The sequence below is a fragment of the Semicossyphus pulcher genome, unplaced genomic scaffold (assembly GCF_022749685.1).
Source record: "Semicossyphus pulcher isolate SPU_LCO1_2020_fin unplaced genomic scaffold, fSemPul1.0.p SCAF_20, whole genome shotgun sequence".
Taxonomy (NCBI): Eukaryota; Metazoa; Chordata; class Actinopteri; order Labriformes; family Labridae; genus Semicossyphus; species Semicossyphus pulcher.
Genome location: NW_027211694.1, coordinates 2514544 through 2530750, shown reverse-complemented (window position 1 = coordinate 2530750; position 16207 = coordinate 2514544). Strand labels below are relative to the sequence as shown.

The 16207-nt window shown below is 44.8% G+C and overlaps 1 protein-coding gene across 5 annotated transcripts in view; it reads right to left on the bottom strand.

The window, feature by feature from the left end:
* The window catches only part of abcc9 (ATP-binding cassette, sub-family C (CFTR/MRP), member 9), a 45020-nt gene that overhangs the window by 2402 nt on the left and 26411 nt on the right, over positions 1-16207 (bottom strand). For all 5 annotated transcript variants that reach the window (XM_069670903.1, XM_069670899.1, XM_069670901.1 and 2 more), the window contains 12 exons: positions 16069-16138; positions 15780-15937; positions 15600-15692; positions 13775-13877; positions 13548-13658; positions 12624-12744; positions 9293-9423; positions 7654-7732; positions 4770-4878; positions 1840-1943; positions 1614-1747; positions 1314-1376 (listed from right to left, as the gene is read on the bottom strand). In XM_069670903.1, the coding sequence (XP_069527004.1) occupies positions 1314-1376; positions 1614-1747; positions 1840-1943; positions 4770-4878; positions 7654-7732; positions 9293-9423; positions 12624-12744; positions 13548-13658; positions 13775-13877; positions 15600-15692; positions 15780-15937; positions 16069-16138 (1276 nt within the window). The remainder of the gene's footprint in view (positions 1-1313; positions 1377-1613; positions 1748-1839; positions 1944-4769; positions 4879-7653; positions 7733-9292; positions 9424-12623; positions 12745-13547; positions 13659-13774; positions 13878-15599; positions 15693-15779; positions 15938-16068; positions 16139-16207) is intronic.

The following is a 16207-nucleotide window of genomic DNA, read 5'->3' as shown; positions in this document are numbered from 1 at the left end:
ATCATTTTGTTGCACCAGTCAGGTCTACGATATATTGCCATATCGATATTTTGTCCAACCCCTAGTTGTTAAAGTTGTACTTTATAAGGTGCATCCTAAATATGCTGCACAAGAGTCATTTGAGGTCCAGAAACTGTCTGAATCTAAGACAGTAGGACGGGATCTCCGTTTGTTTGCAGATGATGTTGCCCTTTATCTTTCAGACCACTGAAGATTTGACTCCAAGCGTCACACTGCTAGGATGAGCAGCAGGTGCTCTAAACGTGGCACGCTACAGAAGGAAGCCTAACCCATTCACCAAGAGTGAAGGATGCAGGTACTTCAAGGTTGTTTTTGAGTAGAACAGATTTCAGACGATGGCTGCTGGATGCAAACTGTACTGCAGCTCTTAACCTCGCAGGATACCAGGGACAGGTTGGGATACGCTCTCATTAAGCTAATAAACACTGTTAGCATGCACAGATTGCACTGCAAGTACATGAGATATCTATAAAAGGCCATGCAGTAGTTTTGATTTGATACCAACCAGGCTGTCAGTGGCAGTAAGGCCTCAGCAGACCCAGACTCAGCCAGGAAAAGTAAAAAAAAAACAGAAATAGGTGGAAAAAAGAGGAAAGGAAGGAAGGAAGAGGAAAGAGAGAGGAGCCAACGTGGTGTGTGCTGATCCGGGTCTACTTGTGAGTCCTCACTAGCACACTGAAGAGGCTGTCCTCCTGTGCTAGCAGGTTGGGACCCGAGTCACTTTCCACCAAGATCCCTGAGGAGAAGACCAACACCTGCTCGGCGTCCAAGATAGAGGACACGCGGTGCTGGGGGGCGGGACGAAGGGACACAGAGGAAGACGGAAGATGACAGAGAGGAGGAAATAAGAGTGGGGAAACATGAATAAAAAAGGAGGGGAAGGAAGGATAAAGAGTGTGGAAGAGGAATGGAAAAGTATAGAAATATGAATAAAGGAGGAAGAGGGGTGGGTGAAAGGAAGGCAGAGAGTAAACAGAGGACAAGACAGCATCACGGAGAGAGACAGAGTCAGAAAAGGAAAGCAGACAAGTGAAAGGATTTTCTAAGACGACTAACGAGTCTTAAGTATTTTAGATACTGTGCAAAGTGAGAAGGAGGAAAAGCAGCAGGAAAAGGATGTAAGGCTCGTCCTTAAGGGAAAATATAAAGTAATAGATGCACATGAAGCTCAAAGATAAAGAGCCGAATATCTGCATCTATCAGCACGGAGCAAACCTTAAACCAAAGCTACCTGCAGGACTGGACTTTGTGGACTGTCATTTAACCCTAACAGAACAAAGAAGACGACTTACTGCGATCGTGACGACCGTTCTGTCTGCAAACGCAGTCATGACAACTTTCTGTAAGATGTTCTCCTGCGAGGAAGAAAGAGATATTAACAGTTATTCTTTAATCATTTAAAATAAATAGAAACAGTGTCAGTTCATAGTTGTAGTTTTTTTATATTTGGGGTTTGAAATCATTGCACAGGTTGCATAAAATGGAAAAACCCAAATGTACATAAAAACCCTGCAGGTTGACTGAAACCTATCGATCCATGAAGAAAGATGCTTCTGGAACTGAGTGCGGGATGAACATCTGACATCACTCACCGTGGCCATGTCTATAGACGCCGTGGCTTCGTCCATGATGAGGATGCTGCTCTTCCTGACGAACGCTCGAGCCAAACAGAAGAGCTGCCTCTGACCGACGCTGAAGTTCTCTCCTGCTTCTGTCACCACCGCGTCTGTTAAACACAACATCCAGTATTAACCTAAACTTTATAAAGCGGCTTGTGGTGCAATAAAACTAATTTTATACGGAGATATATTTGAGTACCTAGTCCTCCGGGCAGCGCTTTCACCATGTTCTTCAGCTGAGCGATCTCTAGCGCCTCCCACAGTCGATCATCGGTGCACGTCCTCTCTGGATCCAGATTAAACCTGCAACAAGAGGACACAAACTTTAAGCTGTTATAAGTCATGACAGAAGTGAGAGAGGGCTCATGTTTTCAAGATTGCAACTGTAACAACCCTTAATGTATTCATTGATTTAATGCAAAATAGTTCTGACCGTCAGGAACTTGATGCCTGATTACTGAAACTAAACAACACACTGGAGCTGCAGCGGTAGAAGACCTGCGAGAATATTAACAGTCACATGCTCTTGCTGGAAAACGTTAAGGGTGAGGGTTAAATGGATCGTGTGATTGACAGACGGATCGGCGTTGAACCGGACCGTTGTGGAGCTGAGCCCGAAGGCGAAGCTCTCACCAGTCGATCTATGTTCCAACCCTCACCTGTGGTCATGTTGGCGTTGGCCGAAAGAATGAGGTCACGGACACAAGCGGCGAAATGCGTTTCCTCTGCAGGGTGACTGGGCTCAGCCTTAGAGAGAGGGTAAGGAGCTGCTTCTCCTTCGCATCAATTTGAACTGGCATCTGATTAGGATGCTTCCTGGGCGCCTCCCTGTGGAGGTTTTCCGGGCACGTCCAACTGGGAGGAGACCCCGGGGTAGACCCAGAGCTCGCTGGAGGGATTATATATATCCCGTCTGGCCTGGGAACGCCTCGGGATCCCCCCGGAGGAGCTCGAAAACGTTGCTTAGCCTGCCGCCACCGCGACCTGGTCCCAGATAAGCTGAAGATAATGGATGCACGGACATGCTCTTGTATCAAAACAAACTTGGATGACAACCAGCAGCTCGCACTGTTTGTATGCGAGTGATATCTTCAGTGTAGTGCAGGTGAGTTAAGAGTTTGTCATCAAACCTGCTCTAAAAAAGAGCAAAATAGTTGAAATATTACAAAACTTTGCAGCTCTCTCTCATATATACGGCTTATTAATAATATTGCTGTTTGCAGCTAATGTAACTCTTATTTATAGCTTGTTTATTTTCCACAGTAAGCGTCTCTGAATCGTGTTAACTTTGTCAGAGTTTGAGGAGTGAGTGTGTGACGCATCTAAGTCTGTGTGTGCGAGTCGGAGTGAGTCACACTGTGTCAGAATAAAACAGCAACATCTAAGATAACAGCGTGACACGGTGACTGCCGACCGTTCACCTCAGCTGACGTTCACGTAAACTAAAGGAGTGTAAAATGTCAGGACACACGCTCTCCATCGTCCTCTCTCTCACTCTCACACACACACACACATTATCCGGAGCGGCGTATCTGTCCAAACAAATAGCACATGCTCTTTGTCTTTTATAACAAACACAGAGTGGCTGCGTCTTCTCGTAACACAAACACGCAGAGGCTGTGTGTGCGACAGAAGAAGACAGAGAACGACCTCCTCTGTCCGTGACGTCTGAGGCGAGAGTCAGATTAGGTCCCAGCCGGAGTTCCCACTGAGTTTTCAACCACTAACCCCACAGCTGGGACCGAGTGTCGTCATGTGACCAGAGTGTCTCAGGACACACGACAACCGTGCTCCTTTTTTATTCTCTTGTTGCTGCAGTTTGCGTTTTGAATCATCTGTATTTTTATATTTATCTGGATTTATAGAGTGTTGTATCAGAGCTGTTTTTTTCCAAATATAAGTCTAGTTTTATTTCCCCCTTGGGGATCATAAAGGATTATCTTATCTTAGTTTTATGGTTATATGACAGCCTTAAAAAATTGAAGTCTGTTCGCTACGTCTGCTGAAAATACAACCTGCAATAAGGCTGGTTTATTTGCTACAAACCAGGTGGGAAAAAATAGCATTTTTAGAACATATTGTTCAAGATTTATTTCCCCAAACGCTTCAAATCCATCTTTCCAACTTATTTTTTTCCGGATGTAATCTTGTCTTGTCTTAGAAAAACTTCTAATCTTCTACTCGGTGAGCCTGTGATCTTTAAAAACAGTTCGGCATCTTGGAAATGAAATCATCTTCTCAGGCGTGACCTTATTTTGTCTTCTTTTTTAGCTCTTTCTAGCTTTAGATGGATTATTTGGAAAACACACTGAGCTACATAGAAGCCTTGAAGACTTATAATAATAATAATATAAGACACAGTCAATGAAACGTAAAATTTTAGCGCCAGTGGTTTAGTTGGCGAGACAAGAATTAAAACATAAACAGGAGGTTGTGTGGAAGATGGCCACCTGTCCAGGGTTAGTCTCCAATTTCTGCACGACCCTCTAAGGCGGGGTCCGTCCCACAAGATAATCAAGCTGATGTTTGATGCTTCTAAAGATGATCTCTCCAGATGTTCCTGTGGTGTGAGCGTTGTTATAGTGATTTTACTTCCCCCGAAATCTTGGAAGAACGTTGTGGCCGCAGCAAATATTAAACATGTTCAATGTTTACACTCTGATATCCTTTTGTGTAGGGGGAACCCCGAGGACAGCCGAGCACGCGCTCTGTGGATCGTCACGTGGAGCTGACTGAAGGAGGAAGCACAACAACCGTAGCCATGGCAACCAAAGCAAACGTGCAGCATAAAGTAACAGCCCGTGTTCACGCCGTCTCCACCACTTCATCCACAGTTTGTTCTTCATCGCCAATTCTTCCTGCCCGTCGTCCACCATGTTTGTTTACTGTAAAGGGGCGCAATGCATGATGGGTGTTGTAGGAATGTAGAATGGGCGAAACCACGAGCTGTTCAACTTTCTCCACAGCTATGGCGCCAAATTCAAATGTTATTGCTTCTATTGATTACAGAGAACACCAGCTTTGATCGGCAGCGGCTTCTTCAGGGGAGAACTGCTCCTTTAAGCGGTTTAGATCACGGACGGTTGTAAATATAAGAAAGCTTTTTGTCTGCGTGTGTGATTTCTGTACCTGATAGATCCACTGAATAAAACAGGATCCTGCAGGATGATGGAGAGCCTCGACCTGAGCGTCTGCAGAGGAAGCTTACAGATGTCGATCCCGTCGATGATGATCTTTCCTGCAAACAACAAAAGATGCGCTCACATCTCTACGTCTACGTCACAGGACTATACACACACAGGAAAAGCGAAGCCAAGATGCCAAGTAAGCCAAGTAATTCATAAACCAGTGAGAGATGTCAAAGAAGCTGCGTCTACTTCTCAACAAAACTTGAGTATGATGTTTTATTTTGGGGGAGAGAAATCGAGAATATTCTGAGCAGCTCAGCGAGGAGAGCCATCAGCAGGAGCTGCTCTGGTTTTATTTCTTTATAAGGGAATGCAGCTGACACACTTCTTAATTTACTGTTAAATAAAATGTCAGCTGTGCGTACGTGTGTGTGTGCGTGTATGGAAAAAGTGAGTGTGCAATCTAATCTCTGTCCGAATAATCAGTCTCGGAGCTGTCATCTCCATCCAGACTGAAAACAGAACGATGCGATTAAAATCCGATAAATAAAAACAGACAGGTTTAAGACTTCAGAGACTTTAGAGACTTTAGAGGCTGCAGCCTTTAGAGAAATACGAGCCGGAGCGGGAGAGGGGCCACGTCTCTCTGACGTCCTTGTTTTAATCCCCTGAGAGACGAGATCTTCTTTTCGGGAATTTAAAAGTGAAACGACGCATAAAAAGGTCTTCAGGCTCTCACTTACAGACCTCCATGAATGTTTAAGAAGAGGTAAAATCTAAGAAGGACCTTTGAATAAACATTTCTCCAACGTAAATATTACGTTTAGAGATCAAACAGGAGTTCTTTTGAAGGGACTCCAGGCGACTAATTTACCTCCAGTAGAGCTTCAGTTATCCGAAGCCCACCTGGACATCTGTTTGTTCTGTGTCTGCAGTTAAATCTCCTCCACCTTCTGCTGGGTTCAGACGGGGTCACAGGTTGTCTGCGATTGAGTTGAAATGGTTTACCCGACGCTTCCACCAAGATTCACGACTGTGAACTACTACCTGCTGAAGATGTTTCTTTTAATTTGAAAAATTTTGCTCGCAAATGTAACGCAAACCGGAGAAAAAAGTGGGGACTATTTTCAGCGGCGGAATAATCCCTGTTTGGTGCTCTTGCGAGTGTTTGTGGCTGTTTGGGCTTGAGTCAGAACAAACTACAGTGCGTACACGATAACGAGAAAGCCTGCAACGTCTCACATTTTCTATACATCTATAATTCATGCTATACGTAAAATTTGCGAGTAGTTCAACCAAGGCGAGATGTTTGCTTGGTAGATACTCGGAGGAGCCGGAGTAATATTCAGAAAAAACTTGAGTCGTAAATTTGCGAGAAACGAAAACTAGGAAACTGGTGTTTATAGGAGTGTTTTAAGTACTTTTGTTTATGTTTTGTCCGTAATGCAGGTTTGTTTCCGTCATGAGGTCAAAGGGTAACTGTCTTGTGTGACGGGGCAAACGGGGAGCATAGAAACGTGTGTTTCTGCAGCAGAGGGTCGCTCAGTCTGCTTCTCGTGTGCAGAGAGGCTGAATCTGCTCCGAGCTCCGTGCCATGCACACCTGTGTGAGCAGCAGAGCCAACAGGGCAGAGACACAGGTGAATCAGAGGGAGGGGGCCGTGAACCACCAACATACTAGCTTTTTGGTTCTTGTATATTTGTGACTTTATAATCTCATAAATTTGCCCCTTTAATCTCAAAATGTTCAACTTTTTTCTCAGAATACGCCGTCGTCGAAACACGTGAGAGAAGCAACAATCATTTTGTGATTCCTTAGATTCACTTTGCGACCACTTTGGGCGTCCTAAACCCCAACATGGGAACACGTTAACACGCTCGTTAAGCCAGCTTGGGTTAATTTAAAGGTTGTTAATAAAAGCTTTTTGAGAAATCATGATGTGAAGGAAAAAACACGTCTCACGTCCACTTAATCAACCTTTCAGTGTAACGTCTCTAAAGTAAAAGGTGAGACTAAACACTCTCTGGGTCCAACAGATGACTGGGCCACATGTGTACAGTGTTACAGAGAGTGAGAGAGACGTAGAGATTTACACTTTGGTTTGCCAGCTGAGAGGTTTATGAGTAACACTGCAGAGAGTAACTGTAAACTAAGAGAGTGATCATGTTTTATTATAATATTTATGTCTGATCCAGGCTACACTCGTCTTCCCTTCCCCCTCTAGCATTGAACAAAAAAACTGAAGAGCTGCAACAATGAAAACGTAAGTTATGTATTTAACATTTTTACATATGCACTGAAACAAAAACAGGGTGCATCAGTTTCAAACGCTGCATAGGGCACTTTAACGCAGTGTTTCAGCTTCAAAACAGGCTGTAAAAGCTGCGACTTGTTCTTTTTAAGTGTCCTGAAATGATCCCGACAGAGATGGATCTTTATTTTTAAGAGGAAGACGTTTTTTTTAAACCAGGAACAACTCCTACATCGCTCTCTTCAAAGCCACCAGACCCCATTGAAAAAAACTGTAATTTTAACCTTGCAGAAAAGTTGCTCGTCTACCGCTACCTCAACTTTTTTTTGCCTATAAAACATTTCATTTTAAAGAGGATCAGCTCAGAACAAATAAAACAACTAAAAGGCAAAACAGGAGATCTGAAGCGCTGTTGTGCAAAGTAAAACTCCTGCTTAAGGAAAAACCCTGACGGAAATCCTTCTGCACCGTCTGCCAAACACACCAGACGTTATCTCATAAAAATCGCTCCCTTTTAATGAGACGTAAACAAACTGAACCCGTGAAAGACAAAGACAGATGAGAGCGAGTGCAGGAATAGACACCAAAGATGAAACAGTGTAAACTCCCCGTGTGTGACGGGACGCAGACCCACCTTCAAACATGTCCACCATGTTGAAAAAGGCCAAAGACAGGGAGGACTTCCCGCTGCCCGTGCGACCGCAGATTCCCACCTAACAGGAAGAGGAGATAATGAGCTTCACTGTGACACCGCGGCGAGACTTCACACGCCTGAGTGATAACAGAGTGGCAGGTACGTGCTGAGCGAGGAGGGGGTTTGGTCACCAGGTGTCGGGTCACGGTGTGACGGAGGCACCTGGCTGTGATTTCAAAGTACAAGTCTGCGTTTAAACAGAATCCACAGCGTCCTTATGAGACTTTACATTCCACACTGCACTTGTTAATTTAAACTATATTAGCAACTATATTAAAGACTGCAGTGGGACACCTTTATAGATGTTAGATTTAAGGTGCACAGCGACTTTCAAGGACAAACCTCGTCTCTATTCTTGTAGAGGAGACGGAGGTAGAGGAGGTGTGTGAATATCTGATTAAAGGGCAACGTTGAGGATGTCTACAGGAAGAGACGGACCACTCTGAATAAGTCCTTCCATTTTATTCAGCAAGTTTTATCTTTCATATTCTTACACAGAAAAAACAGAATGAAATTAATTTTAAAGAGAGCATTTTTGCTGTGGAGCTCTTATGTTTACCTCCGCCTGTCCCTCTCTCCTTGCTTCCTATCCACCTTATTCCTCGGCGCGCTGTTGTAGATAAAATTGTGGGTGCAACTTCCGGTGTGACAGCGGAAGTAGTAGTAAGCTAGTTTCTGCCGGCTTGTCTGCTCATCGACAACAGCGGTTCTTTCGAAACAACAAATGATTACGACTCTGTTTTTTTTTTTCTTTAAAAATGTGCCGGCGTTACTAAAATGTCCTTGTGGAGCTCTGGTACCTGTCGCGCCATTCGTGGCTGTACTAACAATCAGACAAAGCTAAATCTGTGGCTTGATGAACAGTTTCAGAATCTCAAGAATTTCACCTGATGTTGAAACTAGCTGTGGAGGTCCTGGTACGCCTCAAAGCTTTTTAGATTTTTCATAGCGTCACCGTCCGTAGCAACGGAGTTAATAAAGTTGCTAAATATTGAAGTTTACGTTAACTGAGGCCACATCTTAAGGTCGTCCTCCCACCCCTCGATAGTAGAGGGCAGCGGTATGATGACATTATCCCGTTTTAGGTCGTGTTCCCACGTTTTATTTCTCGATCGCTCAGAAAAAAAAGAGGATTAGCTTTAGCCGTTACCACGGAAACCGCCGATTCCGGTTCAGTGACTGACGCGGCGGCGGAAGTCGCACCCATAATTTCTGCAAAGGATCATGGGGGGCAGGAATAAGGTGGATAGATGTGTCACCACTTTGTGATGTCAGTGTGATGTGAGCTCCTTTGTTCCCAGCAACACTGTGTGAATTACACGTCATCTATACTTGCTGTATTGCATCATAAACCCTTTTATTCTTCTTATATATAGTGCTGCTTAATGCTCCAAAGAGAGGGTTAAAGTAAAGTAATAAAAGTTCCAGAAGATATCTGAATAAATGATTAATATTGGACACCAGCTCAAGTTATCAATATCTGCTTTTTAACCCATCGTAGGTGCAGGTTTCCCCACTCTACCACCCACTCGTCACTGCAGCACAGCCCCCCCTCTCCTCGCAGCTCCGTGTAAATTACCTTCTGTCCTGGTTCGATGTACGCGTTGACGTGTTTTAGCACCGGTTTGAGCATGGGGTCGTAGCGCACACACAGGTCCTGGATCTTTATCTCACCGTCGTGAGGCCAGTTCTCGGGCACCTGAGAGGTGTCTGCGGAGAGAGGAGCAGGGGGACACAACAGTGTAGTTTAAAGACTGCAGAAAACAGAACAGTCACAGGCTGCCAGCTGTCTATGTTACAGCCTGGTTTGTGTAAACAGGAACATATAAACCATATGGACCACGTCATAACACTGCAGATGTACAGGGGTAGCTTTCCTATATAAGTGCTGCTGAGATTCCCCCTCACGTCGCTACCACAGTTACACTTTGTGATTTCAAACATGTTATTTACACATATATAAGGAACATTAGGAAGCTTCATTAGGGTGCAAAAAAACAAAAACAAAAGTTGCTATTGATAAATTTGTGATTTGTGTCATTTATGACTCTTTTAGACTTTATCAGGGTGATTTTCTAAATGTTTAAATAAATCTGAGCCTCTATTATCTAGAGGACAAACAGAACTGTACCTCACATTGTGTGCTCCAAGCATGCTAACACTGAAGATGCTAACATGTTGTTTATTACTACATTCAACCCTTTTTGTTTAAAATAACAAAAGAGTAAATAAAACGTTATTAATCCCAAAGTAAAATTTAAATGTTGCATGCATGTTAGCACGCTAATATTAGCTAATTAGCATAGGGATCACAGTACTGTTGAGGCAAAGTGGTGGTAAGCTATTATGCCTGGCAAATTTTGGTGCAGTGGTCAGCGCTGTTTCCTCACAGCTAGAAGGTTCCTAGCTCAAATCCTGGTGGAGTCTGCATGCTCTCCCCGTGCATGCCTGGGTTCCCTTTGGGTACTCCGGCTTCTTCCCACCATCCAAAGACATGCTCGTTAGGTTCATTGGTGACTCTAAATTGCTCGTAGGTGTGAGCGTGAGCGTGAAAGGTTGTCCGTGCGTAACCCCGCCTCTCGCCCAGTGACAGCTGGGAGAGGCTCCAGCCCCCTGTGACCCTGAGCAGGATAAGTAGTATAGATAATGGATGGATGGATGATGGAAACCCGAAAGAAATTCTAAATGTTGCATGCATGTTGGGAATGACATGCACCAAAGGGCCGCGAGTCGGACTCGAACCTGCAGCCGATGCAACAAGGACTACGACTCTGTATGTGCAGCGCCTGCTCACCAGCGCCCCTAAGGGATATATTCAACATCCTAGGAGTGACATGAATTAATTATAAGACCGTCAATTTATGTTTTCACAGAGATATTGTTTGTTCTTGAGCCTACACTTCCCACAATGCAACTGGAAAGCATCTTTCGTCAGACCCTCCTAGCCACAAAAATGCCCTTCAAACTCCCCCGTGTCCCCCAAAGTTTTGTAATCTGCAAACTGGCGCACAGCCCTCGATGATTGTATCCCTGCAGTGAAACACTGGAGCCGACACGCCACATTATTACTCCTCAGACAAGATAAGGTCTCCGTAGTTCAGCTCCAGGCCGGGCTTGGTTTGTTCCTCCCTAACTTTTCTGCCTTTATCAGCTGACTGGAAGCTTCCATGATGTCAGAGGGGAGGAATCTCTCTGTTCTCCGTCACTCAGGGGCTTTTGGTTATGGTTCCAATGGTTACTGTAAACCACAGGGTTAAGAGGAGAAGTCGATGAGACAAATGAACCTTACATGAGACACACTCTAAACTCCACTTCTTTGTTTCTTTCCCCTCCTCCGTCTTCTTCCCATCCATCCCTCAAGCTCAGGATTTGTTATGCTTCCAGAAATAGCCGCTCTGTTTTGATTTTCTAACAAGATTTTAAGCTTTGGTTTGGTTGTGTTGTCCTGGTTAGACATTTGTTATCCCAACTGATCAAATTAAATAATATTTTGTTATCTCTTTCCTCGGATGAAATTCCAGCAGTGTTTGTATTTCGCCATGGCGACAGCACATCCCAGAAAACACAGCTTCTGGACTCCTTAGCAAAAGATAAAACTGGACACACACTCTTGCACAAACCCGCTCAACTCACACACACACACACACACACACACGCACACACTCATCAGATCAGGTCATTCTGTTCCATTAAATAAATCAGGAGGCTTCAAATCATCTTCATCTCTGTGTTCTCAGAGGTCAAAATCATAACTCATCCGGCTCGAGGAAGAAACATCAGACCTCGCTGGCAAACGACAAGAAAGCTTGGCGTTAAATAAATAAATCTTTGATTTGTAAGAAGAACAGAGAAGAGACTTTAGTGGAGAAGTTCTAGACTTTGGAGACGATGCTGCTGCCTCCAAACTTTCCTCATTCAGTCCTGAGGTAGCTGCAAAACTCCTGAAAGAATCCTCTGTTATAAGCAGGGATTCACATCATTTTAGCTTTTCCAGCGCACTCCTTTCTTTCCATTTCAAGTCACGTCACCTTCTTGTTTTGTCACATCCATCCATCCATTTTCCTCTGCTTATCCATTGGCAGCAGGCTAAGCAAGTTAGCCCAAACGTCCCTCTCCCCAGCAACATTTTCACGCTCCTCCCGGTGGATCCCGAGGCGTTCCCAGGCCAGGTGGGATAAATAATCCCTGAAGTGATCTCTGGGTCTACCCCGGGGTCTGCTCCCAGTTAGTCAAGAAAACCTCCACAGGGAGGCGCCCAGGAGGCATCCTAATCAGATGCCCGAACCACCTCAACCTCTACTCCAAGCTCCCTCCGGATGTCCGAGCTCCTTCTCCTATCTCTAAGGATGACAGCCTGCGGAGGAAACTCATTTCGGCCGCTTGTATCCGCAACCTGATTCTTTCAGTCACTACCCAAAGCTCATGAAGACAGGTGAGGGTTGGAACGTAGATCAACCTTACGGATCAGCTCCTCCTTCACCACGACGGTCGGTACAAGACTGCTGATGCTGCACCGATCCGTCTGTCAATGTCGCCCTCACTCTTTCTCAAGACCCCAAGATACTTGAACTCCTTCGCTCGGGGCAGTACCTCTCTTCTCACCTGAAGGGAGCGACCCATCAGCAACTCACATTTTAGATCCTGGAAATTTCAAACTATATCTTTAACTGGATCAAGGATTTAAGTCCTCAGACGTCTGGATTCATAGATTAATTCAGGATCAGCAAATCAAACATCTTTTGTACCTTTAAATCAAAGTGTTTTTGAAGGGTTTTAATTATCTGGTCTGTTTGGAAGAGGAGCAGACCTCCCTTAATAGTTCGGCTCAGGCTTAAAACGAACACAGGAGTGATCCTAACCTCACAGTTAAACTACTTTCAAGAGTTTATGTATTGTAAGGACTCCGTTACCCATAGATCCCTCGTAGTTCTCCGACTCCGTGCCGAGGAAGCTGTTGACCTTCTTCACAGCGGCCATCTGGACCTCCAGATCTGCCAGGTTCCTCACGACCCAGTTCAGGTAGTTGGTCACCTACAGAGCGACACAAAGAAGCTAGAGGTTTATATCAGAGTAAACATGAGAGAAATAACCCACTTAGGGATCCTGGGGTCAAAGTGAACTGGCTCTACTGTTATCTAGGATATCAGTTAAGCACATATAACAGCCTAAGAATATTTACACATGTATTTATGTTTGGAGCATCAAAAAGAGAGAACCTTACAGGACAGATTTTTAGTCAATTTTGTGCTTTAAATGTTCAAATTCTGACTAAATCAGCAACACGACAAAATCAAAAGTGTTTTTTTACACGACAATGTCTTCCAGCTTTAGGCAGCACCGTCAGGTAACTATAAATAACACTTAATGCAGTGTTTCCCAGCAGCCAGCCGAACCACACGGTGCTACAAACCTGCACAGGTGTGAAGTTAAATGATTGTTTGACTGATAAAAGTCCCACTTTCAACATTTAACATTGAAAAAGTCTCATTTGTCTAGAAGAAAGGTGAAGATGGTATCAACTTTTCTTTTCCTCCGCTTCCTTGAACTCGCTAGCGCTGCTGCTCAGCGTTATTTTCGCCTCACTTTTGCTCCCATGCGTCAGCCTCATATCTTAGTCACACACACAGCGCTCACAGGATTCCCTCGTGATCGGCGCTGATTGCAGGTCTTCTGGGTTCCTCTCTGGTATTTGCATTCAAATTAGACTCCTCTGCTCTCGGGTTCTTCGAAACAAGACCTCTACCTCCGGCTGCTCTAAGAGCTTTGAACAACTTCCTCTAATGCACAAAACACTGTTCTTGTTTGATAGAGAATAAGAAGGCGAGGAAACTCACAGTGAGGGCGTAGGTGAGTCCGAGGCCCACCAGGCCTTTGATGGAAATGTAGGGTGAACTCCAAATGGAGGCCACGGCTGCCGTCAGCACGATCACCGCTCCCAGGTAGTCCTGAGCAGAGAGGGAGGAGACGTTTAGGGTCATTCCACCTGTTATATAAAAAGTGCTGCACAAATACAGTTTATTATTTGATTATAATAAAGTGATGTAATAAAGAAGCTGCTCACCGTGCGGACCTCCAGCCAGCGGTTGGCAGCAGACAGGAACAGGTAGGCCGTGTTGTTGGTGTCCGTCAGCTCCAGCATGCGCTGTTTGAAACGAGCCTCGTGTCTGTAAAGCAAACATAACATCTCTCTCATCTTTACATCATCAATCTCTTAGTTTTTATTCATTTTATTATATATTTATTTCATGTACAATTATGTCTTTTTAATCCTCTTTGATCATTTTATCCCCCGGGTGACAACAGGGAATAATAATAACCATAAAGCAGATAAAAGTACAAACAGGAAGTAAGTTAAGTTCCACTTGTTCAGCCTTCTGAATCTTCTGGTTTAATCATCTAAACCAGACTGGGTTTGGAGGCAGACCAGTGGGTAATGAAGATGGGAACTGTCCCATGACTGCCAAGAATCTGTCTCAGCACCAAATTCACTGTTTCTGTGTGTGTGTGTGTCTGTGTGTGTGTGTGTGTGTGTGTTATATGTGCCCATGTGTGTGATTGTGAGTCTCTTAGTGTTTGTATATTTGTGTGAGGAACAGGAAGTCCTGAGGGAGGAGAGGAGAAAACGAGCGTGAGAGCTGTTTAATGTTGGATTACAGGGACGATGGGAAAGAGGGTGAGCACAGAAATACAAGAAGATGCTGCTGCTGCTTTTCGTCGTTTCCAGAAAAGTGTCTTTTCTTTTACTTTCTCTTCTACAAGCCGCTGAGCTGAACAGCTGGAGTCGAGCGCACCAGCTGGGTGGAAAAAAACACAAGTCTTATCTCTTACGTCGGACCAACTTCTTCATTGGAATTTACCCGAGTGCGCCAGGCCTGTCTTACACCAGTCGTAGCTGCGCCCGGGCGACTGTTGCCAAGCAACACGCGTCTCCACGCGCTAACTCCCTCATCCAATGATCAACAGAAGATATGGATGACAAAAACAAATAAATACATTTTACGGATAGTGAAATGAGGAAACAAATAATCAAGCATGCCGTTGTCCTATGTACATGTATCATGTCTCCCTCTGTCTGTTCTGAAAGGCCCCAAAAAATCTGAGCTCAATCAGCACCTGCAGGGCGAGGACAGCGCCGCGTATCTGTGCAACACATGCCGTAACTAAGAGCAACAGGTCTGTCAAAACGAATCATTTCGATCAACTGTGGCTCGCTCCGTACCCGAGTACGCTTGCCCCCGTCCCCTCTCCCGCGCCGGTCAGCTTTCACATTAATAATTTCGCTCTGTACCCGAGTACACTTGCGTTAGGACTCCGAAGCAGAAGGTGGAAGCTCCTCAAAAACAAGGTAGAAGAAGAAGAGTATCATCAACTACGTAGCACTGTTTATGTTGTCGTTCCAACGAAGAAAAGCGTGTGAATCGCAAGATCCAAAGCCATTACGATGGTCTGACCTTCGCACTTTGCCGATTTTTATCATGTTTTAAAGAAAATCTCAAGAACGACCCTCTCACCTACATTCCTACGGTATCAGCCGTGGCCGTGCAGTTCAGAGGAGGAGATCGGCGTTGCTGCATGCATACGTGGATTTCAAAGGAGACGTTCTGTGGTTTGGTACGGTTAGCTTTCACACCTGATGCGTACCGTACACATGAACCGTACTCGAGACCACCGTTTCAAGTGGACCAGTCCGGTACAGAGTGTTCATCATACTATTCAAATGAACCGGACTTTGGGGTCAAGTGTGAAAGGCCCCTTACTCTCTTAGGACAAAAGCATCTGCTAAATGAAACTGTAAAATTCTAACAACAAGTGTTTTTCTATCCCGTTAATAAGATGTCCAACAAATGGGACGAACACAGAAACGTGTGTGTGTGTTTATGTCGTACCTGAACGCTCTTATTGTGGTGAGACCTTCAGCCGTCTCAGAGAAGTGGCAGAGCAGAGGCAGCTGAGTGGAGTCGTCCAGATCCTGCAGGTCCCTGAAAACCGAGAGTATTCACAATATTTACATGAGTTATTATATTAGTTTGTATGCGGAAAACAAACATAATTCCCAGAGGACTCACTTGGAGGCGACCCGGAAGTACTTCTGGATGAAGTAGAAGGCGACGGCGAGGGGAACCAGGGCGATGAGGAAGGCCGGAGTGATGGTGGCTATGACCCCGATGGCCGACAGACACAGCAACGTGGATCTGGTTAAAGACTCGAGTGTTGGAGGAATGTGCTGGGGGAGAAAGACAATGATGTAAGTGTGAACACAGACTTTGTTTATAGATGTAGGACAGGATAAAAGACGCTGCTGTACCCTTGCAAGACAAGTAAGCTCATAATAAAGTCTACACGGCCGCTGCAAACCTGGTCGATGATGTTCGTATCAGCTGAGAATCTGTTGAGGATCTGACCCAGGGGAGTGATGTCGAAGAACCTGAGCAGAGAGGTAATAACTGCATTAGAGAACACATTAAACAAAGGTTATGTCACTCACTATCCGACT